This window comes from Thunnus thynnus, chromosome 21, assembly GCF_963924715.1.
Source record: "Thunnus thynnus chromosome 21, fThuThy2.1, whole genome shotgun sequence".
Taxonomy (NCBI): domain Eukaryota; kingdom Metazoa; phylum Chordata; class Actinopteri; order Scombriformes; family Scombridae; genus Thunnus; species Thunnus thynnus.
This window is the reverse complement of record NC_089537.1, coordinates 21392102-21419763: the sequence shown is the minus strand read 5'-3', so window position 1 is coordinate 21419763 and position 27662 is coordinate 21392102. Positions and strand designations below refer to the sequence as shown.

Sequence of the window (27662 nt, the reverse complement as noted above, 5' to 3'; positions counted from 1 at the left end):
ATTTCTGGTTCTTAACAGGAAGGGGAAAAGGATGATGATAAAAATAAATAAGGGGAGTGTTTTGACATCATCCACATATTTGCTAGCACGGCTGTTTGATCAGTTGTTGCCAGATATGGACAATTTACTTTGAATGTGGATCAGCTTTTGGATATTATATTTAATGTTTAAAACCACATCCTTTATTTCATTCTGATGGCTGCATTGTTCTCGCTGCTTGCAAAGACTCAGGTTTTCCAATGACGCAGCACTATAAAAGCCAAATAGGCCGTGCTGTGAGGGCCACATGCCAAGTCGTGCATCTCTTCGATGGGGCCAGGCAGTGAGGCTGAATGCTTGGCATTACGGGGCCGATCTAAGGGCTGATGGCCAGCCATCTCTTGCCAGCATTTGGAGGGCAAGGTGACTCTTCCATTTACTGGCCCCACAATCAACTTGCCTGCCAACTTGGAGGCTGTTTGTCCAGTATTACCATTTCCCTCTAAATTCTGGCAAAATCCTCTGGGAGATTGTGTAAGTATACATGGAAGAAAGGCCTTCTTGTCACTTGATTCCTTGGCAGGGGTCATCCTGTAAAAGCTGGACAGGCGCCAGATATACAGGCCACTAATAACACTTTCTGCACTTCCCTACTGTGATAATGCTGCAAAAGGTTGCTGTGAGGCTGAATTTACAATCCTTTTTTACAATTACTGCCATCTAACAAAAGAAATAAAGCCGTGAGAAAAAAAAAAGCAACGGTGACTGCAATGAAAAAGAAAGACCACAACTAATGTTGCCAATTTAGTGAGGAGAGATCAAGCAAAGAGCAAACAAAGCGAGGGATTGTGATTGGCTCTAACTCAATCAGAGAGCAGTGGGGTACCGCCCCATCAATCACTGTCTGCTTGCCGTACCGACCAAATCACGCCGAGTTGAGTGCTGGAGAAACACCAGTGAGCCGACAGCCCACTGTGCACAAACACAGTGACCGAAAATGACCCCGGGGATGTGGGGCTCAGACAGGAGGGTCCTGGGCTAAACTTCCTACCTACCTACCCTCTTACCCACTGCAAACAAACTTAACTTCACCCAGAGCCCCTCTAGGGACTTGCTTGATTGTTTGAATAAAGAACTCTGTGGTTGCTAAGCCCCCCCTCCCACCTGCCACCGCTTGTGGATCTGTAAGCACAGGGGCGTTAGGGCAACAAACATGCCGCGTAGGACCACGGCCACATCAATCAAAATCATGAGCCCCATTCAAGGTTAGACCACTGAACGAAATATGTCTGACAAGCCTGGACACGCTGTATTAAAGTGTTCACAACTCCCTCATCAATTCAACTAGAGAGCCTCTTCTCTTTGCTTTCTCCTCTGGGACCAGTGGATAAGTGAGACATTGGGAGGTTTCAAACTAATCCACCCCTGACTACTGCTCTACCACCCACATACTATGAACTCAAATTATTCCTCATTCATTCACCCTCCCTGTCACTCCTGGATTTTTTCCACACAGCCTCATAAATGAAGAAATCAGCATTTAATGGAAAGAGAAAAAGGCGAGAGAGGAAAACCTGTTGCTAATTATATTATATGAGGCAGAGCGAGGGGGAGACGGTACTTATTGCCAACTGTCCTTTGGAAACAGAAACGCATAATTGAATTATAGCCTCAGTTTTTAATGCTTTTTCATCGATGCTGGAAGGAAAAAGAGTATGAAATTTCTTACAGTCAATAGATGTGTGTCCAGATAAAGAGCTGAGATTACAAAATGTATGTCCTCTAATCATGAGTCTCTCACATGCGGCTCCTTTTCTAGCAATCTGTTTCAGATGAAAAGTAAAAGGAGATAGGACTGACATCTCTAAGCTATGCGGGCTGCAGCTTCGTTCCACAAGAAACTTCCATATAGGGAAGCTTCTATTGGTTTGGGGCTGGAAAGAAGAAGAAGAAAGAGAAGAAGAAGAAGGGAAAAGATGAAGAATTCATCAGCTGTGTGCCAGAAAAAGCTTAGTGACATTCGATCCCTGGCAAACACGAGTTGCTGACTCCCACATCGAGATGAAAAACAAAACAGGCAGACACGTGAGATTGTATGATGCTCTTGTGCTGCCGCAGTTATGTGACCGAGTCTTGAAATCCGGCAGGTTATTTATGAACATGGCCCTTGTCTCGTCTCTTCCTCTCTTCCTCTCCCTCCCTCATTCCTCCTTTTCCTACTGCTCCGCTGTGAAGTGGACCTCCCTCCCGCTGTGAGCTAGAGTGGCTCGCCTCCCGGTTGTGGTCAGGTTGTGCATGAATCAAAGTGGTGACAGAGCAGCGGGGAGGATGGCAGATGCCACGGCCAGAAAGCTTTTCAATCAGGCTGCCCTTCCAAGCCGCGGCCAAGGTGAAACACTTCACCGGCGGATGGAAAAAAAAAAAAAGACCCTCAACCCTACGGTCACACACGCACATACACATGCATATATTGCATGCATGCTAGCACACATGTGCACAGACCTACTTTAATCCTGCTCATTAGCGAGGGAGTAACCCTTTATGTTGAAAAGAGATGATGAAGAAGAAAGAGAGTAATGACAGTGAAGGTCAACTGCTTTCCGATGCAACATTCCTGTCTGCTGTCCTGTCTTCTCTGCCCTCTGGTTAATTAACAAGGTGAACACTTAACATTTATCAGCATTGTGGCTTTCATTTGCTTTGAACGGCTCACCTGCCTCATTAGCTGTTACATTTTGCAGGTAGCAAATGGGATGATGTAAGATGAATAGAAATTGAAGATGCAGATGCTTGTCTCTGGAAGTTTCACCACGCTGACAAAATAAGGTTTGCTATAATTGCTTTGAAGTGCAAACAAGACATATTCAAAGTAGATTGCTCTTTGAGACTTTCATTGTACACTGTTTCAATGTAATTTCAGGTGTAATTTGATTTCTACTGTTATGAACTGTGGGAGTCCACTGCTGTAGAAAATACCAGGTGCATAATTTCAGTTGCTTTTGTCGTACCTGGTAGTTAAAAGAAGCAGCGTCGCCCCACGCACTCTTTATTTTGCTGTGCCTATTTTGCGCCGCCGCTTTGAACTCCCCCAGCACGGATGCTTCGCTGACATGCACTTTGAAAAGAAGCACGCAGAAATAAATGTCCCCTAACAGGCAATAAGTATCTACAACAATCCATGTCACTCCAAAACCCTGTCCCCCCCAGCCCCAGGGGTCACAGAACTTCCCTTCTTTAAAAGCCTCTACCGCCGGAGGCCTGTTAAAAAAAGGTTCCTGTTGCGTTCCTGCCTTATTTATTTTCCTCCATGACAACGGCTGATAAACGGTCACACAGCCCACTTCTCCTTATTTGCCTATGGTTGCCTTGCAGAGGAGCGTGAGAGAGGAGTGAGGGGCGGGGGGGAGAAGGAGCTGGAGTTATTGCTCCTCACTACCCAGCTGTGAAGCTCCGCTGATTTTTATCGTGGAGCCGCTGCATATGCATGCTATTCAGGTGGAGGGGTAACGGGGCATTAGGGAAAGTGGCAGAGTAGATCTTTTTCCTAAAGCCCCTTCTGTCCTCCACTCTCACTTCCTAGAAACAGGTGGCGGTCTTTGTTAGGCACTATGACCATATAAGTGGAGTTAGTGGGATTCCACATGACAAAGGCAAAGCCAACTATAGATCCAGGGTATGGTAATACCCTGCTCCTCCTCTCCCCAAGCTCCTGTTAGTCATCTCTGGAGTCCAGGCCTGGCCAGGAATGCCAGGAAGGACAGGATGTCTATTGTAGAGGGTACACAGCAGAGAATGTTTGCCTTCCCAGCAGGCCGAGCAGCTCAACAGGGGCAGCTCAGCGGGAGATCCGAGTGCAAGGGGCAGAGGGACAGAGAAAGTAGAGGGCTGCAATTAAAAAGAGGAAAAGAGTGCTTTTCCAAGCTTTGAGTTACAGGCACCTGAAGGCAGGCGGGCTCTTGCAGACTTTTGAAGCGTGGTGAGGCGGGAGGCCTTCACCGACTTTCCCTTCAATATCCCCCCACAAAGGGTTGCTTGAGAAGGAATTCCTCAAATATCTCTGCTGCCTCTACCACCCTGCTATACATCTCATGCACCCTCCCCTCCATCTACTACACACTGACTGTCACGCTGGAATTTCTGTGAGGTCCAGAAAAATACCATCCAGACAGAGAGAAAAGCAAAGAAATGAGTGAGGGTTGAGGCAGTCTCTCTCTCCCTCTGTTTTTAACCCTCTCTCTTTTGCTCCTCCAAAACAAACAGTGCAGCCTTGACTGACTGGCTGGCTGGCTGCAAGGGATTTCAGCGTGCTGAAGAAGAAACTGTTTTTTCGGTCTGGTCAGCAAATCCGATGCCATCAATGATTCATAATGTTGTCAAGAGCACATCATATCTATAGAAAGTTGGTTCTCCTCTTCCAGTCAGCAGAGAAGAGCCTGCAGCTCCGGATGAAAGATTCTTAAGTCTTGTATAAGTAAGTTTAAAACTGGAAACTCTAACTTTATCAGACTTTTAAACAGAAAATCGTACTTGAACAATAAGAGCTATGGCCTGTCTTACAAATTAGATAAATTGCCCTTCAATCCGCCTTATGTGAAACCTGTCTGTCACTTGTTTAGATTCAAATCCACTGAAACCTCCATTTTCCCGTCAGATGGCAGAGCTGCCACAGCCAGACGAGCCTGACAGCCCTTATCAGATCACAGAGAAAACGAGAACGGGTGCGCGGGGAGGGAGCGGGGCAAAAGCGTTTCTATTTACTTCAGTTTTTTCACTTGAGCTTAGCTTGCTCATTCCACTGATTTTCAGAGCGAATTGACTTCAAATATTTGCCTAGATGCGGGCTGCGCCTTCGCCTCAAACTTCATTAGCTGTGAGAGTGGCGAGGGCGGCCCCTGAAACTCCACTCTGTGAAAGTCTACAACGGTGCGTGAAAGGTAAACACGTTCTACATTCAGAATCGCAGGGCTCACTTAGTCTCCTTATCTCTGTGATGAAGTGTTTTCCTCCTCCAGCTCTCAGGATACAGGCCTCTGCACTTCCCCAAACAAACCTGTCAAGGGTAGTGCACACGTGCAACAACACCACCGCGGACAGACTCCACTCAGTAAAGGCTGTTTTTCTTTTTACGAGTACCACTTTGAGTGCTTCTTGTTTGGTTTGCTGATAACAGCCATGTTGGGGAACATGTGGTGCATGTGTGTTCCATTTGCCCACTAATTAGATTGCAAGGCTGTGCACTGAAGCATGCATTGTAGCCTCCGCCGCCTCCGCCTCCACCCACTCTGCCAGTCCATCAGATAAGGAAACCATTCTGGCTCTCATCAGTTTCCATTATGTAAGGGCTGATTTGGTGAGTGGAGCTGCGACAGGGAGTCTGATGGGTCCAACACAAATCACACACAACATACTGTCTACAGCTACATAAGTAACTATTCCCCCGCTCATAATCGAGTTACCTATGACATGCCTTGTCAGCGATTAGCACAATAACCTACCCTCATGCGACATAGTGACATAATTTGAAATTAATGAGGAAAAAGGAAAATGGATTTCACTTCATGGCTTGTCTTTGTTGGCTAAAGCCAAAGTGAAGGTGGAATATATTGTGAAGTGGAACTTAAGTCATATGAAAACCACTCCATTAAAAACATTATAAATAAAACAGTACACATGGTTAAAAATAGAAACCAAAATTGGAGGTCAGGACGACCCGTTTTCCAGTGCAATCTCTGAGTGGCCCACATGAATCGGAGCCTTCCTTAAGCCTCACAGCCATCTGCTTGGGTGTTAGCATATCCTCTTGACATGCGGTGTACAACCTTCTAACCACACTATTGGTATTACATAGGTTGCTGCTCCAATGTAATAAATAAGCACATAGGGTTGAGGCAAAAAGAAAAAAAAAAAAATCATGAGGAGTAGAGAGAGGGGGAGAGACGCTCACAAATGTGAACACATCCACCACATAAACTTCATCTGCTAACAAATTTATGAACAGCCAATTAACTGGCAATCCGCAATCTGCAAATTCAGTGGCTGTAAATGAAAGAGCAGAGCTAATTTGTAAATGATACATCGATGGATCGCTAAACTCAAAGACCGCCCTCCTTTCAACCTGGAAAAAAGCTGCCTTCCTTCAGCCTGCAGGGACTAAATTCTTTTTACTGTGTGTGTTTAGACACAGGAAATTCATTCCTGACTAATTTGATTAGCACAAGTATTGTTACCGCTACCCCCCCTCCTCCTGTCCCTTTTTTGCTCTCTTTCTAACTGAACTATCTTGAACAGTTTAATAGTCCCTCTGGTGCTGAAATCGGACCCAAAAGAAGTGTCAAGGAGCATCCAGCCTCTGAAAGACAGCAGCATTCAGCCAGACATAAATCTCTGACAGCAGTAAGGAAAGGTTAAAGTGGGATTGAAATCCGGGATTAAAAAACCAAACCCTGCAAACAGATACAGAGACCATTCAGGGAGCACAAAGGGAGCGGAGGGTCCAGGTTTTGGGTGGAGTGGGGATACAGTAACAGGATCCAGCAAAGCCCTGTACTCTCCCGAGCCCTGCAGCGTAAACAAACAGCTGAGACAGAGCAAGGCAGGGGCACCGACACACGCACCAAACCGCACACACACACACAGACAGCAGGCAATCAGAGTGAGGCAGTCTGCCCAGGCAAGGCTCACCTCGGGGCAGCCACACTGACACAGGCTCATCACATTACTGTCTGTCTCGGGTTTCATCGGCTTAAACTATCTATCTGACAACAGGTTAGCCGCTTAGCCTTTTGTTGGATGCGACAGCTCGCGCTTACAAGTCAAACGAGGATCTGTTAGTAACTGTCACTGAGAGATCCACCTTAAAAAAGGTGATTTCACTTAGTATTGAGTCAAAATATAAGTGAAAAAAATCTGAGATGAGGAAGATAACTTCCCTTGTTTCCAACTCTGACATTAACAGCATGATGGCTCAATTTAAATAAGCTGAGACTTGTTGTTTTTTTGTTTTTTTTTTGAGTAATCCAATCTTGGAAATACTCACTTGTTTGGGGAATAATGGGATTTTTAGAGGGAATATGAAATGAATGGCTCATTAAGATGGACATTTTTTCTTGCAGTGTTTAAAGTAGCCATGGTTAACGGCCTCTGCTGAGGTTTTGGCCCCGTAGATCTGCCTTGAAGCCCTCTGTAAAAGAACAGCAATTCAAATCAATATTACACTCTGGTGACTTCATTCCACAAAGACGAGAAGTGAGGACATTCCAAAACCCAACGGCCGGGGCGAGACATTCCTGCTGCCCAATGTGGTGCCAGAGCAGCATTGCATGAACACTGTTTCAGTGAGCCTGCGGACACTAGATGGCGCAGTTTCATGTCCAATATGCATGTGGGAGAGGGAAGAGTGAGAGTAACACACACACATGAATGCTATACCGCTCATTCAACAGACACACAGATATGAATTCACATAAATCTGTAGGAGTATGTGTGTGTGTGAACAGCCTTCTTGGTTCCCTAAGTGAGGTCTGGGAGAAAAATTGGTACCTTGAAAGGTTTTAGATTGTTTTCAGACAGTTTAATTTCACTGTTTAACTCACCTAATGTTTGCAGAATGAGAGCATGTTTCACTCTGTCCACTTTATTCACAACTACAAACTCACTTCAGATCAGATTGGGGCCTCAAGGACAAAAATCGGATTGAATGAATTACTTTTTGGGTCCAAAAGCACATCTGTTCTTCATAGACAAGATCGCTAACTGGTGCAGTACTTACTTGCACTCCCGGTCCTCCAGATCGAAATGCGGATTGAAGTTGATGAGGATCCGCTGGTGAGGACCAGGCGCCGTTATCACCCACACGCATCTCTGAGAAGGGGGATAAGATACGGGGTATCCGGGCGAGGTGAGGTAGTTGGCGGTTGAGATTCTGATGTTGCCTCCACATTTATCTGCAGGGGGGAGTGAAGAGGGTTCTTTCAGAATATAAACAAAAGAAACACATTTCAAAATTCGGGCACTTAGCTGATGCTCTGATGCACAGCAGCTTACAGCGAGAGAACAGCTGGACTAAATCAGTTCATCTCTGTCTTGCTCAAGGACACTTCGGCAAGCTGTTGGGCTTACAGCGCTAGAATACAAACTTGAAATGGTGATCTAATCTTTTCATTTTTTTTGATCAGTTTTATTTCCATATCAAGATTAAACTGAACATCTGATGTTTTTTGAGAATCTTTTAAAGTTAAATTTGAATATTTTGCACTAAAGAGGCTGTTCAACATTTCTATGATGTTTGGTTCAAAAGACCTCTATCTATAGAAGAGATCCCTTCCTCTAATTTTACAGTTTAACTGGAACAAAGTATGTTATTTCACAACAAATAGCCTGCTGTATAGTATAGAATATACCATAGAATAGAGTAGAACAGATTAACATAAAATAGACTAGATAATAGATAAGATTCACCCTCCTGCCTCACATTGAAATTAGAACAGAAGCAGCTTTCCAGACAGTTTGGATACATAAAAGCCATCCAAATAACGCAAAAGTCTGAATGGAGGTTAGAAGCTTCAAAAGAAGACTGTTGTTTTGCCGAAGTCAAACGTTCTGCAGTCTGTTACTTTAAACTTCCCGAAACAGCATGTGTTTCATCATTAAAAAGGAATATTCCTTTGTTTTTCAGAGGGCCCGCTTCTGCTATTCACGTCTCTCTTCATTTGCGCTTGTATTCATTATTTTATTATAAAAGCATCCACCATCTGCTGCTCTAACCTATACGCACGCCTCCTGAAAATCACATAAATCGGAATAAATCAGTGAAAAATAAACGTGCAATATAAAAGAAACGAAATCGTTGCTGTGAGAAGAGAGAGAGCATGGGGAAGATGTGTGATTCGAGGATTCGGGCTGACTTTTTGAACTCCGTTATAACTCCGAAATACAGATCCGTTTGGCAAGTGGGAGTTGGCCCGTAACTGACAAACAAAAACGGATTAAAATAATTTAATAAACTCTTTTAATAAGAGCCTAGTATATGTTACAAGTATGAGAAGAAAGTATAATAAAGTAAATAAAACAATAAAAAAATGGTTTACAATAACATTTTAATAGTATGGGAGGTAAACAATGCCTTAAAAGCAATAAAGGGCAATAGGGTAACAATAAACTCACAATCAGAAACCGTATAAAACACGAATAAAAAATAATTAAAAGAGCGGTACAATAAAGTCTGTAAACTCACTATCAAGCCAAACTGTCTCGACATGTCTGTAAAAATAATGTAAAAGGGATTTTCTTTAAGTGTTGGCAGAATAGGCAGGTGAGCGCCTTGCGAGTTTGCCAAAAGATCAGCGGAGATCAGAGAGGGCTAATCTTTTAAAAAAATATTGGGATTACTAACCTTGCAGAGTACATAAAAGGATTATTTATATAGATATCAGATGTCACACTTACCGTTTTTTGAAGCCTTGGCCACCAAGAGGATTCCCATGAACAGGATAAAGACTAATCCACAATGCATCCTTGTTTTATCACCAAAAAAAATAAAATTACGCATACAAAAAAAACTTCGAAATTAAACTCCTCCAAAAAAAAGGTTTTTGGTAAGTATTCTTCTTTTCTCCTCTTAACTCGGCAAATAAAGCAGAAGTGTCTCTTTTAACGAAGTTTGGAACTGCTGAGTGCGGGCTCAGGTCGCTGGCATCCTGTCATTCAGCTCCTGTTTCCTCTCTCCTCTGTCGGCTGCGCTCCTCTCTCAAGCGCCGTCCGTGCCATATCCTCTCCAAAGAAGCCAAAGCACACACACACACGATATATGAAGAAACGACCCCACTCCCTTTACGTCCTTACTCCGTCAAACGAAGCCCTGGTGGGAGGTAATCCTTGGCTGTGGAAGGGGGAAAGAGACAGACGGAGGTGTGAGCAGGTTAGGAATGGGTGCCGCTGCCGTGCGCTCTGGACATTCCCGAATCTGTCTAAACGCGCCTTTGCTGATACAAAAAGGACTATAAAGGTACAGATACACCCCTTTCCCTAAAACTGTGACCACCTCTCTTCTATAGGCTCAGAGAGGGGACTCGGAGAGGTTGATGATTGGCTTGATAGCAAATAACCAACCTATGTGGGAAAAGCCCTGTGTCTTTTTATATGTATGCGGAGCTGCACACTGAGTCAGAGCACCAGCAGTCCGTTAAGTGACATGACTCTCTCTCTCTCTCTCTTTCTTCTCCTCTCTCTCTCTTTTACTCACCCTCTCTCTCCCTCCCTCTTACTCTCCTTACAAAAGGGAGCAAGGCATTGATGGAAGATGTAGTAGGCCTATTCCAACATGACTCCCTTCAGAAATATTTAAAAACAATATTGCCATACACCACATATAATAGAAGTTAAAACAGGATATCATAAAGCATCTTACATTTCAACCATTTAAAAATCTTTATTATATTTAGAATAGTGTAAGGGTATTTCCTCAGGATGTCCGTTTCCATGCCTTTCTGTGACTGATTAAATGTGACACACTGAGCTACATAATCAACCAGACTGCAGCTTCTTATCGGATATCCTCTCTACAATATCTCCAAGTTGTCTTTCTGTGTCTTCCAATCCATCTGTCCCTCAAAAAAACTGATTCTGCAGCTCAAATGGAAGCATATCTGTACTGCAGTGCTTATTATAGGCCCAGTTTCTGCTCGGGAGCTAAATAATAGAAAGTGTTTTTTCTTTTTTTCTTATCTTCTCCTTATTCCTTGTGGATTTTCTTTTATGCACCAGTAACTATCCAGATGCGCCGATGGTTAAAGCTTGCCCCACAACGGTGACACCATTAATCTGGCACTCTGGAAATTTAGGGGAAATCAATTAAAGCGTAAATTATAGTAGCCTCGAGTCGTTTACTCAAGGCTGCCCTTACTGGGTCACACTGCACAAAAAGGAAGGGAGCCGGCTTGTACTCAGCAACCTCAATCTGTACAATTCTGCATAAAACATAAGAGCATGGAAATACATCATTATACATAATTCGTTTAAATATGCGTGGTGCAATTAGTCTATCTCAAAACCAAAAAATTAAGCTCTAACAAGCAGATTTTATCAGTCATATGCCATTAAAACTGTGAGTGGAATCACGGAATAATGATGGAAAATCTATTATTACCATTTCAGTGCACCCCAACGCATTAATATTTCTGTCAGCGCTACGTGCATAAGACAAATAAAAAACAGCTGCATTCACCTGCGTCTTGAGGACTCGCAAACCCGCAGGCATCCAGCCCTGCTCTCTCCACTTCCAACATGCGTGGAGCACAGTGTACGATCCGATAGGCTTCCTCCAGTTCTGTCAAAATGATACCAGATCTTCTCCAGAGCTCCACAAAAGCGATTTTAAGTTATTTTCCCCCCCAATCCCCTTATTTACGCCGGGGGAGAACCACAGCGCAGTCCGGTTGTGTCCCGGGTCCCCACCGCGCAAAGACGCACAGCCGATGCCCGAAGACTCACTCTCCTCTCCGCGTACAGACTGCTCTCCTCCCGGCTGAGCTCTCCACGTCTCTCTCTCTCTCTCTCTCCCTCTCTCCTTTTTTCGCTCCCTCTCGTTCAGCGCTGTCACAAGTGAAATCCGGCCAGTGTGAGAGAATATAGACAGTCCCTAGAATGTAGAGGCAGGGGGAGAAATAATGTAGAGGAACTGAAAAGTCCTAGTCGATCAAATATAAGTTTTTCCCCCCGTCCGTCTCTCTCCGTGCGCCACCGTTCTCGGCTGCTCCACTGACGCAAATGCAGAAGGTTTGAGTCCCTGCCAGCCCCACACGCCCCTTTACGAGGGATGAGTACGCGGGCGCGCGTGATTGTTTGCGTGCATGTGCGTGTTGGTGTGTGTCTCCGCAATCGAGATGCAGATTTCACCCAGCTGTCTCTCTCTCTCTCTCTTTCTCTCTCTCTCCTCGCTCTCTACCAGCCTGTAGCCTTTATTGGACGCATCAGAAAGCCACATTAGAAATAAAATGCGCGAACCCGCTGGCGTCTCACACTTGTAAGCCATCTTGAATGAGATTCATTTATTATTTTGGATCACACACACACATTCCTTCTCATCTCTATCTGGCCTTATGAGAAACTTCAAGAATCCTTTTATAAGTTTTATAAGGGTGCAACATAAACATCACAGTAAATCTGGAGCTCCCAATGTGTATTGTAGGGTTATTGAAGTGAAGATTATATATAATGCAGTGTTCACTAAGGTCACTATTGAGCACCATGCACTACAAGTCTCTATAGCAATATCATGGGAATATTATAGAGGTACTATATGGTCTGATGATGTTTTCTGGGAGCCTATAGGGGCCCAAGAGACTCAGTGTTTCAGTGAACAAAGAAGCTGTTCTCTGTTGGTGTATGTATGGACAGTCTGTCAGTCTGTCTGTCACCCACTTCAGCCTCCATACTAAAACCACACACAGACTCCTGAATGCACATGTAAATTTGAACATGATCTGGACACCGGTGATATTTTAGGTGTGAAATGTGACACAGACCATGGTCATCAATTCACGAAATCAGTAATAAATTAAGGAATGAAAAAATAGTTTTATTTATGATTCAAACAGGAGGTTTTCATTTGAATGAACACGTGAATGAGCATCAGAGGGGACAGGGGAGGATTTTGGAGGTCGAAAAGACAGGATGACCCTCGGAGACAATCTCAGGGCAGGACCCCCAAAAGTTTTAATTATAAAAGGACCCCTTAATAAACACATTTACACACCTTCATTTGGTATTAGATGTTTGTTGTAAGATATAAATAATTACAAAAACTGGATAGGTCCTTTGAGCGAACAGTGAGGAAAACTAAACTTTTGGTAAAAACATCCGTTCCTACTTCCGTTCTCATTTTGCAATCTACAGAAAGGGGAACTAAAGCTAAAACAGAATTCACCCTGCTCCTCATGTGGCTGAAAGTTCCCCGTGTGCCCTGCAGCCTTGTGCCCTGTAGGGGGCATCAGAGCTGGTGAGCAGCTCACAGAGAGCCACCCACTGCTCCTCAGACTCACCTTACTGTACTGCCTGTGCGCTGCTGGCTTTACAAACAAATACACTGATTAAAGGTTGTTGCAGACTTAATCACTATATTCAACATTTTAGTCGTACTTCCCATTGCAGAATGGGATTCAGCATTAACACTGTTCTCTTATTTTTCTTTGAAGTAGTGATGAAAAAATAATTCTGATGTACACTGCTGTGTGTTACTTATTGTCATCTCTCTGTTCTACGACTTGTGTTGCCCTATGAGAGACACAAGCAGCTTGACATGCATTATGCACACAGTGCATTAAGTTTTTGTGACATAATAGAGCAAGATAAGCCTAGAATCTCTGCACATTATTATTTTTTATTCCTAGAGAGAGAGAGAGAGAGAGAGCAAGAGACAGAGGATCGAATGGCTTTATTCCCATCCCAGCCCTGGTAATTCTCTGCTTGCTGATAACACAAATGTTAAAATGGTGCTGGGCATCTCTATCAAAGGCAGCACTAACTAGCCTTTCGTGTCGTCCGGATAACACAGGAACAATGGCTTAGAGTCATTTCACAAGGGTGCCTGCCTGTGCCGTATCTAAAATGAGGGAGGGGAGTTGTAATGGAACAATAAAAGAGCCATTTAAAGGATTTGCTTCTTCATATATGTATATCCGCACTAATCTTTAGTACAGTCCTGATGAATAATTAGCTCCAATACAAAAGCAGACATTTTATGGCTCCTGTGAGCAGTGGACTTGATTTCATTAGCCTGCCCTTTATTCACCAAAGTGAGTGAGTGAGAGTGAAACATGCAGGTTCAAACCATTTGGCACAAAGTCAGATTGAGGGTTCCACTCCAGTTTCTGATTGAAAAATCTGTCTTTGGAGGCAATTCAACAATCTGGACATGATTTAACACATTTTGGACTGTTTGGGTTGAGAAGTGACAGGAGACAAATTAAAAGAAAAACATGACAGGGGCACGAGGGCTCACTGAATGGTTTGATATGTGAATCATAAGCTATAGCCTTCATAGTCAGATCTCAACCCGACTGTGCACCTACGGGAAATTATACACTGACATGTCAGACAGCACTCTCCACCACTATCATCAATATATTTTGGAAGAAAGGTATACCCTCCAGGAGAGTTCAATAGTCTAAGGTAAGTAGCACTGAAGTTATTCTGAAGGATCGTGCTGGCCCAACACCTTATTAAAGCAACTCTACTGCCAGACAAGAACGTCAATATTAACTCTACAAAACACCAGATTCCATTCAATGTCAACAAGTTTCAAATTCTTGCTTTTTACAATATCTGCACATGTAAAACGATGGTATCGTTAAGGTTAGGAACAGATCTTTGTTATGGCAAATAAAATATGATTATGGCATGGTAAAAACTTCGTTGAACTTAGGGAAAGATTGTGGTTATGGTTAATAAAAATGTTAATTGTAGGTCTGTAATAGGAGGTGAACCACAGCCCCTGGCATGAAAGTTGGATGCGCTACACCCATCCACCACCCTGACCTCCACAACCTTACTTTCTAGCTCTTAGCATAAAGGGTACACACTGAATGTTGGCAATGACATAAATCAATGGGTATAGAAACTACCAGAAACTGTGAGGAAACTCCAGAGGGGATGTCAAGAGGAACTGGGAATTATTAAACTGGTCTCATCAGAAACTTGTGATCCACAGTTCCTCTATAAGATTCAACAAGGCATTTTGCCATCCCTGAAACACACTTCTCTAAACCTACCAATAGCACCCATCACAACTAAATTGATCACTACCCTAGTTACCCTTATGGGCTTGTAGTTCATAACAGTACCCAAAATGTTAAATTGGGGAGGAGAATCAAGCCAGCTAGCAGCCTCAGGGAAATAAGCAGGGCCACCCATTCAGAGATTTCATCCATTTTCCGATTGCAGCTGCACAGCAAGGCCTGATATTTTCAGCCCTGCTGCCCTAAATGACTGGGTGCAGGATGCCAGTCCTGATGTCATATCATCCAACGTATGTTGTACAGATCTCAGTCAGACGCTGGCTCTTGCTAGCTGCTATCATATGGACCATTTAATCCCTTGGATTTATGTGCTAAAAACCCCAACCTTTGATATACGCTGCACCATATCCATCTTGGCAGCATTTCCTATGTAAAAACAAGTACTCTGACTGTCACGGAGTACATCAGGGACATCAACGCGGCACACACTCTGGACTTTTAACTTCAGTATGAAATGACAGATATGGCATTTCCTCCACCAGCAGGAATATTCAAACGTATGTTCTTGTTCCACTGCATTACAAAATGGATTAGATGTGCAGACCATGAACTTTTAAAGGGACCTTTTTACCTACTAATCATACTGTGTTCCAGTTTCTTCTCCATGACAACGACAATAAAAGACATCTACAGGCGGAGAGGTTATTGTGTATGTGTATAGGGGCTATATGGTTCCCACAGTATAGAGGCTGCTGTACCTGTTTCACAATTTCGGCAGCTAGTGATAATTACTGGCCAAAGAACGTTTCACACACTCTTGAACAGGCTTTCTGGCACAATAGACACACCTTCAAACTCTGTCAGTGTGTCGTAACCCTGGGCTTTTTTTGTTCAGAGGAATGTGGAATGCATGTTTGTGTGTGTTTTATTGTGTGTTTGGGTGAGACAAGAGGTGGGGAAGCAGGGAAAAAGAGAGAGGTGAATGGATTCCAAGACAAAACAGAGAGAGACAAACAGCAGCCAAAGTGAGCCAGCTCTCTTATATTCACTTTCTGAGACTCTGGGTGAAGACATGGGAAACAGAGGAGAGCCTGACAGATCCCTGCACTGCTGACTCTTGAGGGGCAGGGTGGTGCGGTGGGAGGGGGGGGTGCTCAGTCAGATCAAGGCCTGGAGTAATTGCTACAAAGGCAGCGTTTCTCCGCTGAGGCGTTTGGGCGAGGTGAAACTAAGTGTGAACGGAATTAACAGAGGGTTGAATAAAGAGCTTCTTAAGTTTAGAGACATTATGGTAAGAGAGAAAGAACAACGAACCTGAAACGTTTTCAGGGATATTCCTCAATCAAATGGAGGCAGGGGGAAACACAGAGAAAGAGGAGGAGGAGGAGGAGGAGGGCGGGGTGTAGGGAATAGAACAAAAACATAAAGAAATGGCTTCATTGGAAGTAGAAACATTTACAGTGACATTTAGTGAAGCGGGGAGGATGTATGAATAAATATGCATAATGTTGCCGGGAAGCATGGAGAGCTTCTCAGGGGTAGAAGGAGGGTGAGAGTGATGGCTCCTGAATTAATGATGAGGGAGCCCACTGTCTCTCTCTGTGTGTTCATGTGGGTCTGTATGAGTGTCTGCACATGTGACAGCATTTAACTGCAAATGGGTGTGTGTGTGTGAACTTAGGGCACACGCACACATATCCAACTCGCTCTTGCAGCACCCCAATTTCACATCATCACTGATGGAAATTACCCAATCCTCGATACCTAATCAAGCGATCATTTTTTGGAGACACACAGATTCGCGATTGTCTCTGATGCTTAATTACATTTCTGGAAAGCCAGGGAGCAAACCGCCTGGCAAATTCCAATTTTTGGTGCAAATATATATTTTTTCCTTTTTTCCTTTCATCTGAGTTAATGTTCTATTCTCCACTCGATTTTTTTTCCTCCAGTTCGCAGGCTGAGATGATGAATATTGTGCTGCTCATCATCTAAAGCACAGGGAGAAGCCCCAGAGATCAGGGCAATGGAGGGGAGGGAGGTGTGGAGCGGGAGGGAACTGTCAGGGAGAAATGCTATGTAGGTCAATGAAGAATTGCACTGGGATATTGCCTCCTCAGCTCACAGTCTGGGAAGCTGATTTGATTTCCAGTGAATCCATCCGACTTGAATTATGAGAGATTACCCTCCCTAAAATCACCTTGGTGACTACCGTAGAAAGCCTCTGCTCTCAAGGGGATCTATACATAGAGATCTATACTGTATATTGGCTAAGATATATACTTAAAGTCTGCCCAACTTCAAAGAACCCTTAGTCATACAGTTCTATATTGTAGAGATGTGTCCTTCAGATACAAGCTGCATGTGGTGAGGAGTGAACTACCCTTCACTCTGTTTATTCATACTTCTACTTTCATACTGAAATACATAATTATAAAGTAGCTGAAATCTGAGGAATTCAAAACTCAGAAATTGTACCCATGAAGCAGAGGTGTGCTCAAGGGCTACAGAAAGTCTTAAAGCCTGCACACCAGCATTTAAAACTATGAAAATTTGCAATGAAATTCATTCATTTCAAAGGAATATCCACAATCAGTACATTTGTTGTTATAAATATGGGCAAATCTTTCGCGTCAAGTTCAACTACAGTGGACTTTGACTTTGCAAATTTGTACTGCTAACCAACAGGAAACAGTCTTGACAGTGCTGACCTTTGGGTCCAAAACAGAGGGAGCTATCATAGCTTATCAGCTATCTTGCAATATAAAATACTCCACATAAGAGGCAAGATTTGTGGACAGTTGGAGATGCAAGTCGATGGTACAAATGTGCCACTTGGATAAAGTGTGTGAACTTATTTTCCAAGTTAGGGTAACAAGTTGGTTGCTAGCTAGTTTAGTGAGCTATTGTGACTGACTAGCACAAGCATATTTCTGGTCAGTTAGTGTTTTAGCAGTTAGCTCACCAGATAAGAGAAAGTAGTTCACCAACTAGCCCTGCGGGTATCATCTACATCACATCAGGCTTCTAGCGTCACCTATTTCATGGGGACGCACCCATGAACTTTGCTGTGCCACTTTCTGGTGTGACCAGGCCTTTATGGTGCACTCAAAAGACAAACCCCAAATAGTGACCATCTTTAAAAATGTACCAAAAAAGCAAACTGACTTCACTCACAGGTAGAAACAGGTGTAACCTAAAAATGATTGTAAAAAGTTAGTTAAATTGTTTGTTCATGTGACAATTTTAAAAAATACAACTTTGGTGGGTCCCCATCAGGGATAAAATCAAGAAAACACCTCACCCTGACCTTTTTATCCATTAATTCAAGGGTGTGTTGTGATTGAATAAAATTTTATTTGGATAAGATCTACCAAGGTTGAAACCAACCATTAAAAAACTGTCTCATGAACAAACCAACTATCTTTATTTTCCACATTCTTATTTATGCTTGTTGAGGGTGATGGAGAGTACTAGATTAAGTCATTGTGCCCCTTTGTGATGCACTTGCTCCATGCTGTTTATGTAGTTTGTATTTCTCTCAGTAGTGTTGACTGATCACTTACTGTGGATGGAGTTTCATTGTCATACCAGTTGTATCAGATTTTCATTGTGTTAATATGGCAAATGTAAAGCTTTTCAGTTAGTGTTGACTGGACACTTTTTCTTTGTTATAGACACACTTTCTGATAAAGTTTAAGATAGATCTTTGCATGAATAATATATTTAAAAAAGCTCTTTTGCTTTAAAATAAAAAAAGGTGATAATTCATAGTAAAAGGTGGTACATAGCCTTCTGATGATAAAGCCATCAAAGCCTCTTTCCTCTGTAAGATAAAAAAATGCTGATCAGAGAAATAAAGCCCCTCCCTGCCACTCATGCTTTGTTCAGTTAGTAATTGCCCCAACAGGTGGTAAACCTAGCTGCCCCTCTGGCCCTCCAAGCTCATAGGAGGGTTGAAGACACACAACAGGGTTAGAAATGGAGCCTGAAACAGCAGCACAGTAAGCACAAAGCCCAGTGTCCCAGTAATTAAGAAGAGGAAATCCTAACAATGGCGGCCCGGCCTGTGATGGTAAAGATTAGCTGAAACTGTGAGAAGGGCTACTGAGGAAGATGAGACGCTGCCCTTTGTAATGTCTGTGTGTGTTGTGTGAGTGTGTGTGTGTGTTGCTGGAGGGGTGGGCAGTACCTCTATTAGTCTAACTAGTTACAACTGTTTGTGTGAGTCAGTACAGAGCACTTATACAGTATGTGTGCTTTCATGCTGATATATATATATATTATTTTTCATGTTGGTATTTTACCATCTTGGTGTGTCTATTGTATTTCTGTCTTTGTGTTTGTCACAAGGTCTGACTTTTGTCTTGAAGTTGCTGCTAACAAAACACTGTATCATGTGACAAAACTGGTGATTTAGTCTTGGATTATTTACAGAAGACTGACAGGATGTGACTAAAGAATCTGAGCCACTGAGATCACAGGAATAAAGCTGTGTCTGATGCGGACTTACTTGGCCAGGAAGTGATAGTTGAACTATGATATCTAACACACACACATAAACACACACATCACAAGACCGCATTTCCCAACAAGACCAAAGATGGTCACGAGCAGTGAGAATTTTTTGGTATGTGTAGAATGACTCTGCTTTTCGTGAATGAATCATCAGGGACATTTTGCTCGGGAAAACAGAACAACTGAGGGGACTTTTCACATCAAATGTTTTGATGTCGCAGACCATGTGACACAAATAAACTGATTTGAAAGTCATAAAAAAGTTTTTCTGATTTACCATGAAAGCACAAAATTAAAATGCCAAGGTTTTAGAAAATTATTCACTTGTCAATAAGACTGAAATTCCTCCAGCAGCAAATTGATAGACATTTCACATTGTATGCTGCTCAGGTTATATCATCTTCCTCAGGCTGTGCATGGGCAGGACTCTTTTAAATTAATTTTTCTAAATAAATTTGACTTCCACTCTAAAAGCTAATAGGCTCTCCAGTCTCTTTAGTCAGCACAGCTTAATGGGATTTTAAGGTGTAGCAACAGTGTGGACTATGTTGTTCAATTGTGGCTGACGTTCCTCTCTCTTTAAAGACTGATAATGACATTTAACAAAGAAACTCTGAGGGTAATAGTTTTAAATGACCACAATGTCCTTTTGTGTCTTCAGTAAGTCTTTCTGGTTCAGAACTGCAGTTTTTACATTTTTTTCAGTGCCTCATAGATATTCAACATGACTTTGTGTAATAGCAGCTTAAATCAAACATGCCCGAGTGCCAGATCCATGATGAATGATCCACCGAAATCAGACCTAGAACACCGGTCTGATTCTGAGGTCCCACACTAAATTGTCCACCAGGACAGTTGTTGGAAAATGTTTCAAGTCATACAACTTTAAGGACACAAATGCAAATAGTGTCTGATTTCTCATGAGGTAGCATCAAGTATCTGGCTCTGTGGAGCTGCAAAGAGGAGACAATATTTGAGTTTTAACTGTTTGTATGTTACTTGACAGGAATTATAGTAAAAATACAGAACAGATAAACCTCAAAGCTCATCTAAAAGGATAACTTTTGGGGTTTTTTGGCAACTAATTTTCATAGCTTTCATAGCTCTACTCACCAAGATGCTTCAGCATCGCTAAAGGGAAGTCCAATGGGGATTATTAATTTATCTAGAAGAAGTAAGAAAAGAAGACAAACAGTAAAATGATCAGCCAATCTGTCTGTTTGGAATCTCGATCACAGTTAACATATTAATTTCCTCATTCAGCTTTGACCTGCTGTAGTAGCAATGTCTGCATACATATTTTATTTTGCGTATTACAGACATTTCAGTGTTGCTCATTCTCTGTTTCACCTCTAAATAAAGTGTTTTAGATAAACTGTTAGTTTGTTTACAACCTGTCTGGTCAGTTTCTTGCCACATAGACATTCCTGTAGTGATTTCACTGTGTTCCTAGATTACAGCAATATCCAACAAGCCCCTTGTTTGAGGACATCTGAAGATACTGATGCCTTTTCTTTAACCTCACACTCACATATTGTTGTGTTCTCCCCTTACTGTATCTACAGCTACTGTGTGCAGTGCTTTAAAGCTTCACCTCTCCTTCCTGACAGCTCACGGTGACCCCTGAAGTCCTTTCCCTGCTCTCCGTCAATATCTGGAGTTGTTATCCTGACTGCAAAGTGCCGTCGTCGCTGCAGGAACAAACTAACTCCATTTCACCATGTCGGAGTGCAGCCCTCAGAGAATCCAACCTGTCCACGGAGACAAATAGAGACAGACAGCAAGGGAAAGAGATGCAGCAGGACAGAGACTGAGAGAGAGAGAAGAGACAGGTGTAGACAAATAGAGGCCCAGCTAGAAAGGAACAGACATATTTGGAGTCAGATGCAGTGAAAGGGGACAGTGAGTGAGAAATGTATGAACATCAAGAGTGAGAAATGGAATTGGATGTAGAAAGAGAGATGGAGAGAGAAATTGTGCTCAGCAGAGACAGGGAAATAGAAAGAAGGGCAGTGAGAGTGAGAAATAAAGAGATTTGGAGTTGAATGCAGACAGAAAGAGAGGGAGAGAGAAATAGGGGTTGACAGCGAGGGAGAAAAATGTAATTGGAAGCAGACAGTGAAATAGAGCAGGGGAGTCAAGTAGAGACGTAAACAGAGAGGATGAGAAAGTGAATGAGGAGTACACTGTATTTACATTTTTGTATATTATAAAAGATGCAAAATAAGGATACTGCATAATCTTCAGTGCAAATTATATTAAAGGTTAAGGTTGATGATACTCTATATTTTTCTTATTGGTGACAAATCCCATTAAAAGGCCAAAATCAACAATGAATTGATCCCCCTAACAAGTACTGTCTGTGTATCCAAAGCCTGATATATCTTATTCCTCTGTGACATACAGCATTGCTGTCCAAAAAACACATCAGTGAGCCACACCATTGCGTAACATGTTCCTTCACACAGTCCTGCTGCTGTAAATACTCACTAGAGCACCATTGTGTACTAAAAACACTGAAAACAGTCCCAACAAGTGCACTATTTACTTGTATTTGAGTAACACTTGCTAAAAACTACAGTGCCCAGCTGTTTTAGGAAATTATCTCACCATTTTTTCATAAGGGAAACTATATATTTGTGAGCAATTTTTAAAGATTTGTGTCTTCAGTTGGTAGAAATTAATTTGGATACGGAGGTCCGCAAGTATTGACAGAGACCCAGTAGCACATGGTGGGGCTGGTTGTGGGGTTATCATGGTATTCGTTGACAATAATAAATATATAAATAAATACATAGAATAATCCCAGTAGAAAACAAAATTTACATATTTGCCATATCACTATCATTTATTCTCGTCTAGCACCTCGGCCCCAGAGAAACATCTTTTCATTCTGTTTTATATGTGAATGTATGGTTTGAATGACAATAAACTTGATAAATTAAAAATACATGACAAAACCTAGTCTGAACTTGTACTACACTGAAATGTAACTGCTAAACATGCAGAGAAGACTGTATACGGATGGTTGGAAAGTTTGTTTTAGCTTGTTTAGTCGCTGAGAAATGATGATTTATTCTATCAGGTCATTCTTAAATATGTATCGAGAGCGTGAATACATTTTATTGTTATTCCCATGCACTATTTCCTATTTACATTGACTTTCAATTCATAACATTGTCATTTGCTATTCTGTATTTTGCTTTCAGTATTTTTTGCTCCAGCAAAATATACTCTTTTATGTATATACAGAGTATATATATATAGTGGGAAAAGTGGGAAGGACAGAGACAGAAAGACAGACAAACAGAGAGAGAAATAGAAAGTGAGAAGCTTGGGAATATAGAAACTTCTAGTTCCACTGCTTCCACAGATTTAGTGGCTTTTTAAATAGAGAACACTGTTATCAAAAAGAAAACCAACCCAGTCCCTAGTGAACATCAGCACTCTTAGCACTGAGCCTGGAGAAGTACATGTTTATTGGTATAGTCCTCTAACACACGTCGTGCCGGTTAATAAGTAACTCCACTATAGTTTTTTCACTTTTTCCTGACACGATTCTCAAGATACCAAGAGGCCTGGGCAGCATGGCTTAAAAACACAAATACATGCCCCCCCTCCATATATAATTCACTCAAAATGATTAAGTATTTCATTTTTTCAAGACAGATAGATAGAGACAAAATAAACGCACATTCGCACAGAGATGCGCACAGCCATGCTACTCTGTTTTAATTTGCTATAAAGCCTCATGAAATCATGCTGCTAGAGGAAGCCAGGCCCGTTTTTTGGACGGCGGACAAAAGCGACAGCTCACCACAGTTCCTCCAGTCATATTTTATGGTTAATTATAAAGCGTTTGATGAGAGTGGCTGTTTTTTAAAAGGCCAAATGGATTGGATGGCTGCGAAGCTACAGTGTTCACAGACTAGACATATGGCTGGGTGTAATCGCCACAAGGTTTCAGCGAGCGCTTAAAAAATGGAGGCCTGGCATGAGAACACAACAACACAAACAACACACTTGTTCCCAACACATTGCATTCTTGTTAACTGTTACTTTAATTTGCAATTGGACACAATCATTTCAGGCTCTGTTGATTTTTCATATGCACCCCCACCCTCGCACTTCTCCTCGGCTTCACTGATATGAATCCAATGCCACACTATGAGCTAGTATTCTGTGGCTGTTCTGCAATAGCGTGTCTGCTCAGATGTCAGTTTATCAGCTCCCTTGTTTCTGTAAGACTAACAGTTATACCAGCAGCAGACTGAGACTGACATTGTGATGTTGTTGACCTTCTCCGACCCCATTTGTTTCACTGCCAGCTCGTCTGATGTAGCGATATGCCTCTGTCTGTTTTATCAGTCCTGGTCGGTGCCTCTCCAACTCTGCCACCCTCACAGCCTCACAATGGACCCTTGAGGCACACATACACCCACCATGACACATACGTACAGAGGTTAGCTTGCCTTGACATGCCGGTTGTAATCAGTGTCACATCACATTGTGTGCAGCATATCCAACAACTCGCCAAATGAGGCCTATAAAATGAAGTGTTCTTCTCAGCTATATGGTTTCTTGTCTGTTCTAGCCCTCTTTTCCCATTACACCGCCCAATCACCCTGTCAAGCTGAGGAAGTGCGCCTAAGCAGACACTTAATTTGTCTTGTTTTGTTATTAGCTCTGTGGCCACGGAGCGACCCGCAAATACATGCCCCCCGTATTGATTTAATGTCACCCGCTGCATGGCAGTGATGCACGAATCGTCCGCCCTCGCTTTGGTTTTTACAAAAACTGACGGGACATCGCATTGTAATGTATGTCACACATTGACGAGACACAATGGGCAACGGGGTGACAAGTAGGACTGATGGCATTTGATAAAGTGCTCCTTCACTGCTTTGAAAAGTCAACACATACGGCAGGGCTCTCTGTCTGCGATGATGAACTGATGGAGGGCTGCCTCAATGCACCAAGGGCAGGAAATCCTGTCTGTCCGCTGCTTGTGCTTCTTATCTGACACTTCCTCTGATTTTAAAGTTTATATCTCCTGAGTATCAGATTGTTTACAATTTAAAAACAGGAAGACGATGCTTAATATTGATATTGAATGAAATTCAAGGATGACAAGTCTGTACTTTTTTTAGTAGAGGATATTTTACCCAAATTGTTTTATCACCAAATATTTATTCTGATTGACAGCTTGTCATTTTGAGATCAAGGAATTTAATTTAATTTTAGTTTGTTTTTTTATTTATTGTGATTAAACCCTGTCATTCTTTTTTTCTTTTTTTTTTCAAAATTATTCATAAGAAAGCAAAATGAGTCATTTTTCTTTTTTTGTGGTCCTGAAATAGTAACAGTATTTTGTTTCAGGCATGTAGGAGCTTCTTCTGGAAAGTGTCAAACTGACCCCAAACACTACTTGAGAATGTTCCTTGTTAAAAAATTACTTTAAAAAGAAAATTTGAACAAAAATGTGACTATAACATGGTCAATTTGTATGATAATTATAAATAATTGCATTATTTATAAAAACCTTATGCTATCATTGGCTTCTCTACACTTGCATGTTTAAGAGAGGAAGTTTGGCCGCATTAGCTAAGTATCAGCAGATGTGGTGTTTCAAAATGGATCGATTTGCCGTTCCACAGGGAAGGACACTGACACAGTGACAGACTGCTTTTCTTTTAACCATAAAAACAGGAGGATCCTTCTTTTGTCACTAGTGAGTACACACACACACACATACACACACACACACACACACACACACACAAAGATCTTAAGTCACTATTTGCTGTCAACAGCTGGAATAAGTACTTTTTAAGTATTCCTGTTAGGACTATTTATTAATCATTATCACATTCATAATGTCATTGTATGAGAGTATATGTGTAGTGCACTCTCATTTCCACAAATTGCTCGCTTGTTGACTGGTTTTAATAATAAGCCGATTAGACAGTTAGTCAGTGCAGTTTGTACAATTGCAGCTACGTCAACTGTCCAGTTTTCAGTCCTGTCAGTGTTTTTGCAAATACTTTTCAGGAAACAGGACAGATGGACATGCTTGTTCATGTCAGAGCATTTATCTGACAGATCGATTGTGTTAACGTCGTTGCTATTAAACACGCTTAATTGTGATTAAGAGCATATTCATTCATGTTTTGTTGAACTTCTAACTTAATGAATAAAAGTGATTTGCTGTTTATAACTGTTTGCATAGTTTGACAGTGTTGTGTCTAACTGGGCTTGGTGATGTATGGCTCTCGTTACAGTCTGAAAGCAAGACATTCATGCACAATCAGCCCCTTGGCTTGTTGAAGCACATGGTCCTCATAACAAACACCAGACCCTCTTTATATAGCTATATAATACATGATTATCAATAGTATTATTCACATTCTTGTTTATCTGTTTTAAACTTACTGGTTTAAAAATAAAGCGTCATCTACCGTTCGTGCACTTATGATCCCCGCAGCTCCAACAACTACAATTATCTGCTTCTGCTACTATTTTTGAATCTCCAGGCAATTCACTCGTCAGGGTCATTAAATAACTTTCTCACAATCACGTGCAAAAAAAATTCAAAAGGGCCGTGTATGCCCACAAGTTCTCCGGCCTTCTTCACAAAACCCATCAAGAATGTTAGACCTTTACATTATGGGATACATTTATGTGGTTAATAAGACATAAGTAAAAGTACACAGAGACAAAAAAAAACTATGTCCACATCCCCTTGTGTACTATTGGTCTGGGGCTGTTTGTCTTGGCTCCTTCATTCCAATGAAGGCAAATCTTGTTGTTACAGCACATGATCATATTTTAGACAATAGTGCGCTTCTAACTTTGTGGCAACAGTTTCCTGTTTCAACAAAACAATATCGCTGTGCACAAAACTAGGTCCGTAAAGAAATGGTTTTCCCAGTTTGGTGTGGAAGTATTTGACTGACCTCTGCATAGCTCTGACCTTAACCTCATCCGACACCTTTGGGATGAACTGGAACACCGACTGCCAGCCATGCAACCACCCGGCATCAGTGGCCGACCTCATTGATGCTCTTGTTGCTGAATGGGAGCAAATTCCTGCAGCCAGGCTCCAACATCTGGTTGAAAGCCTGAAAACAGAGGAGTGGAAGCTGTTAGAGCAGCAGATTAACGCCCGTGGCATTTGGGTGTAGTTCTTGGATGCCCGCATACTTTTGTTTCATGTTCCTTTAGCCATATTGTGAAGGATTTTTGTCTTCAGTACTGATTTGATGTGATGTGTGTTTGGGTTTAATTTTAACTGAAAAAGTCTAACTATTCTCAGTTGCCTCAGACATCAAGGATCTCAACTGTCCACAGTCTTTTATACTCTGGAATCAGATATCTGCAGCAGACCTAAATGAGGAAGGCCACAGTAACTCCAATGCATACTGCAAAGGAAATGTTGATTTACCCAACAGTTTACTCTAATTGCTCATCAACAATTTAATTCTAAAAGTTTCCATGTACTTTATAAAACGAGGTTTGATGTTTACTTTGTGTCAGAAGGTGTTTTCTGCCTCTTCACATGTCTTCGTCATACTCGGTTTCCAGGCAACTGAAGGGCACAGTGATGAGAACAGCAGAGTATAATACAAGGCTGGCATAGCTGCAGCAGGAACTTGACAAGTTTAATGAAGACAGGCAGGGAAACAAAGAGGAGGGAAAAAAAAAAGGAACAGAAGCCAGCGATGACTGCAGGTCAAATGAACGAGGAAAGAGCGCGAGCACAGCGGCTTGCAGATGGCTTCCAAGTCTCCCACAAATTCGAACAAGACCAAAGCCTGGCCTTGATATATGTGGTAATAAAGTTATTGGGGACCTCATACTGTAGGCAATTTGCTTCAGGGGGTGATTCAACAAAATGACCTCACTTAGATATGATGCTGCTTTGGAAATGGCTCTGACAGTCTGCCTTGGTGAACCCACAACTCTCCCAAAGCTGTTCTGATAGCAACACATGTGGAATGTTTTATTTGGCCCGGCAACACGATACAATGCTTGGAATTTCTTTGGGTTTTCGATGTGGGTGAGGGTTTTTCTTTGGAGAGGGCAGTTTGAAGGTCAGCTGACAACGCCAGGTGGGCTCTGAGGGTTTTGATCGGAAATTGGCTGATTCAATAAGACATTTGTGGAAACTTGTGGCATACTTGGACCTTTAATTGCTTGTTTAATCCAGGATTCAGGGGGCGTCGTTCCTGCTACCCACATCCAGACCAGTTACAAGATTTCATGGTTGATATACCCACAAAAGGTAATGTTTACTGTGAGCAAGAAATTGTTAACTTTTTCATAAGCCTTTTGCTATAAACATTTTAAATCCCCTATATATGTAGAGGGTTGGATGTGAAACCAAAGGAGAACAAAAAATGGTATAAAAGCTAGACTAAACAACATGGGTTG

At 42.1% G+C, this 27662-nt stretch overlaps 1 protein-coding gene across 9 annotated transcripts in view; it reads right to left on the bottom strand.

Annotated features, from left to right (window-relative positions):
- Nucleotides 1-27662, bottom strand: part of nrp1a (neuropilin 1a) — a 189754-nt gene that overhangs the window by 49081 nt on the left and 113011 nt on the right. For 4 of the 9 annotated variants that reach the window (XM_067578802.1, XM_067578801.1, XM_067578805.1 and 1 more), the window contains 5 exons: nt 26186-26350; nt 20824-21083; nt 20343-20394; nt 9424-9856; nt 7748-7922 (listed from right to left, as the gene is read on the bottom strand). In XM_067578802.1, coding sequence (XP_067434903.1) covers nt 7748-7922; nt 9424-9526 — 278 coding nt within the window. In that variant the 5' untranslated portion in view covers nt 9527-9856; nt 20343-20394; nt 20824-21083; nt 26186-26350. Of the gene's footprint in view, nt 1-7747; nt 7923-9423; nt 9857-11200; nt 11887-20342; nt 20395-20823; nt 21084-26185; nt 26351-26755; nt 26818-27662 lie in introns of those variants that run through there. The other 5 variants (XM_067578803.1, XM_067578804.1, XM_067578806.1 and 2 more) reach the window with 5 other exon arrangements.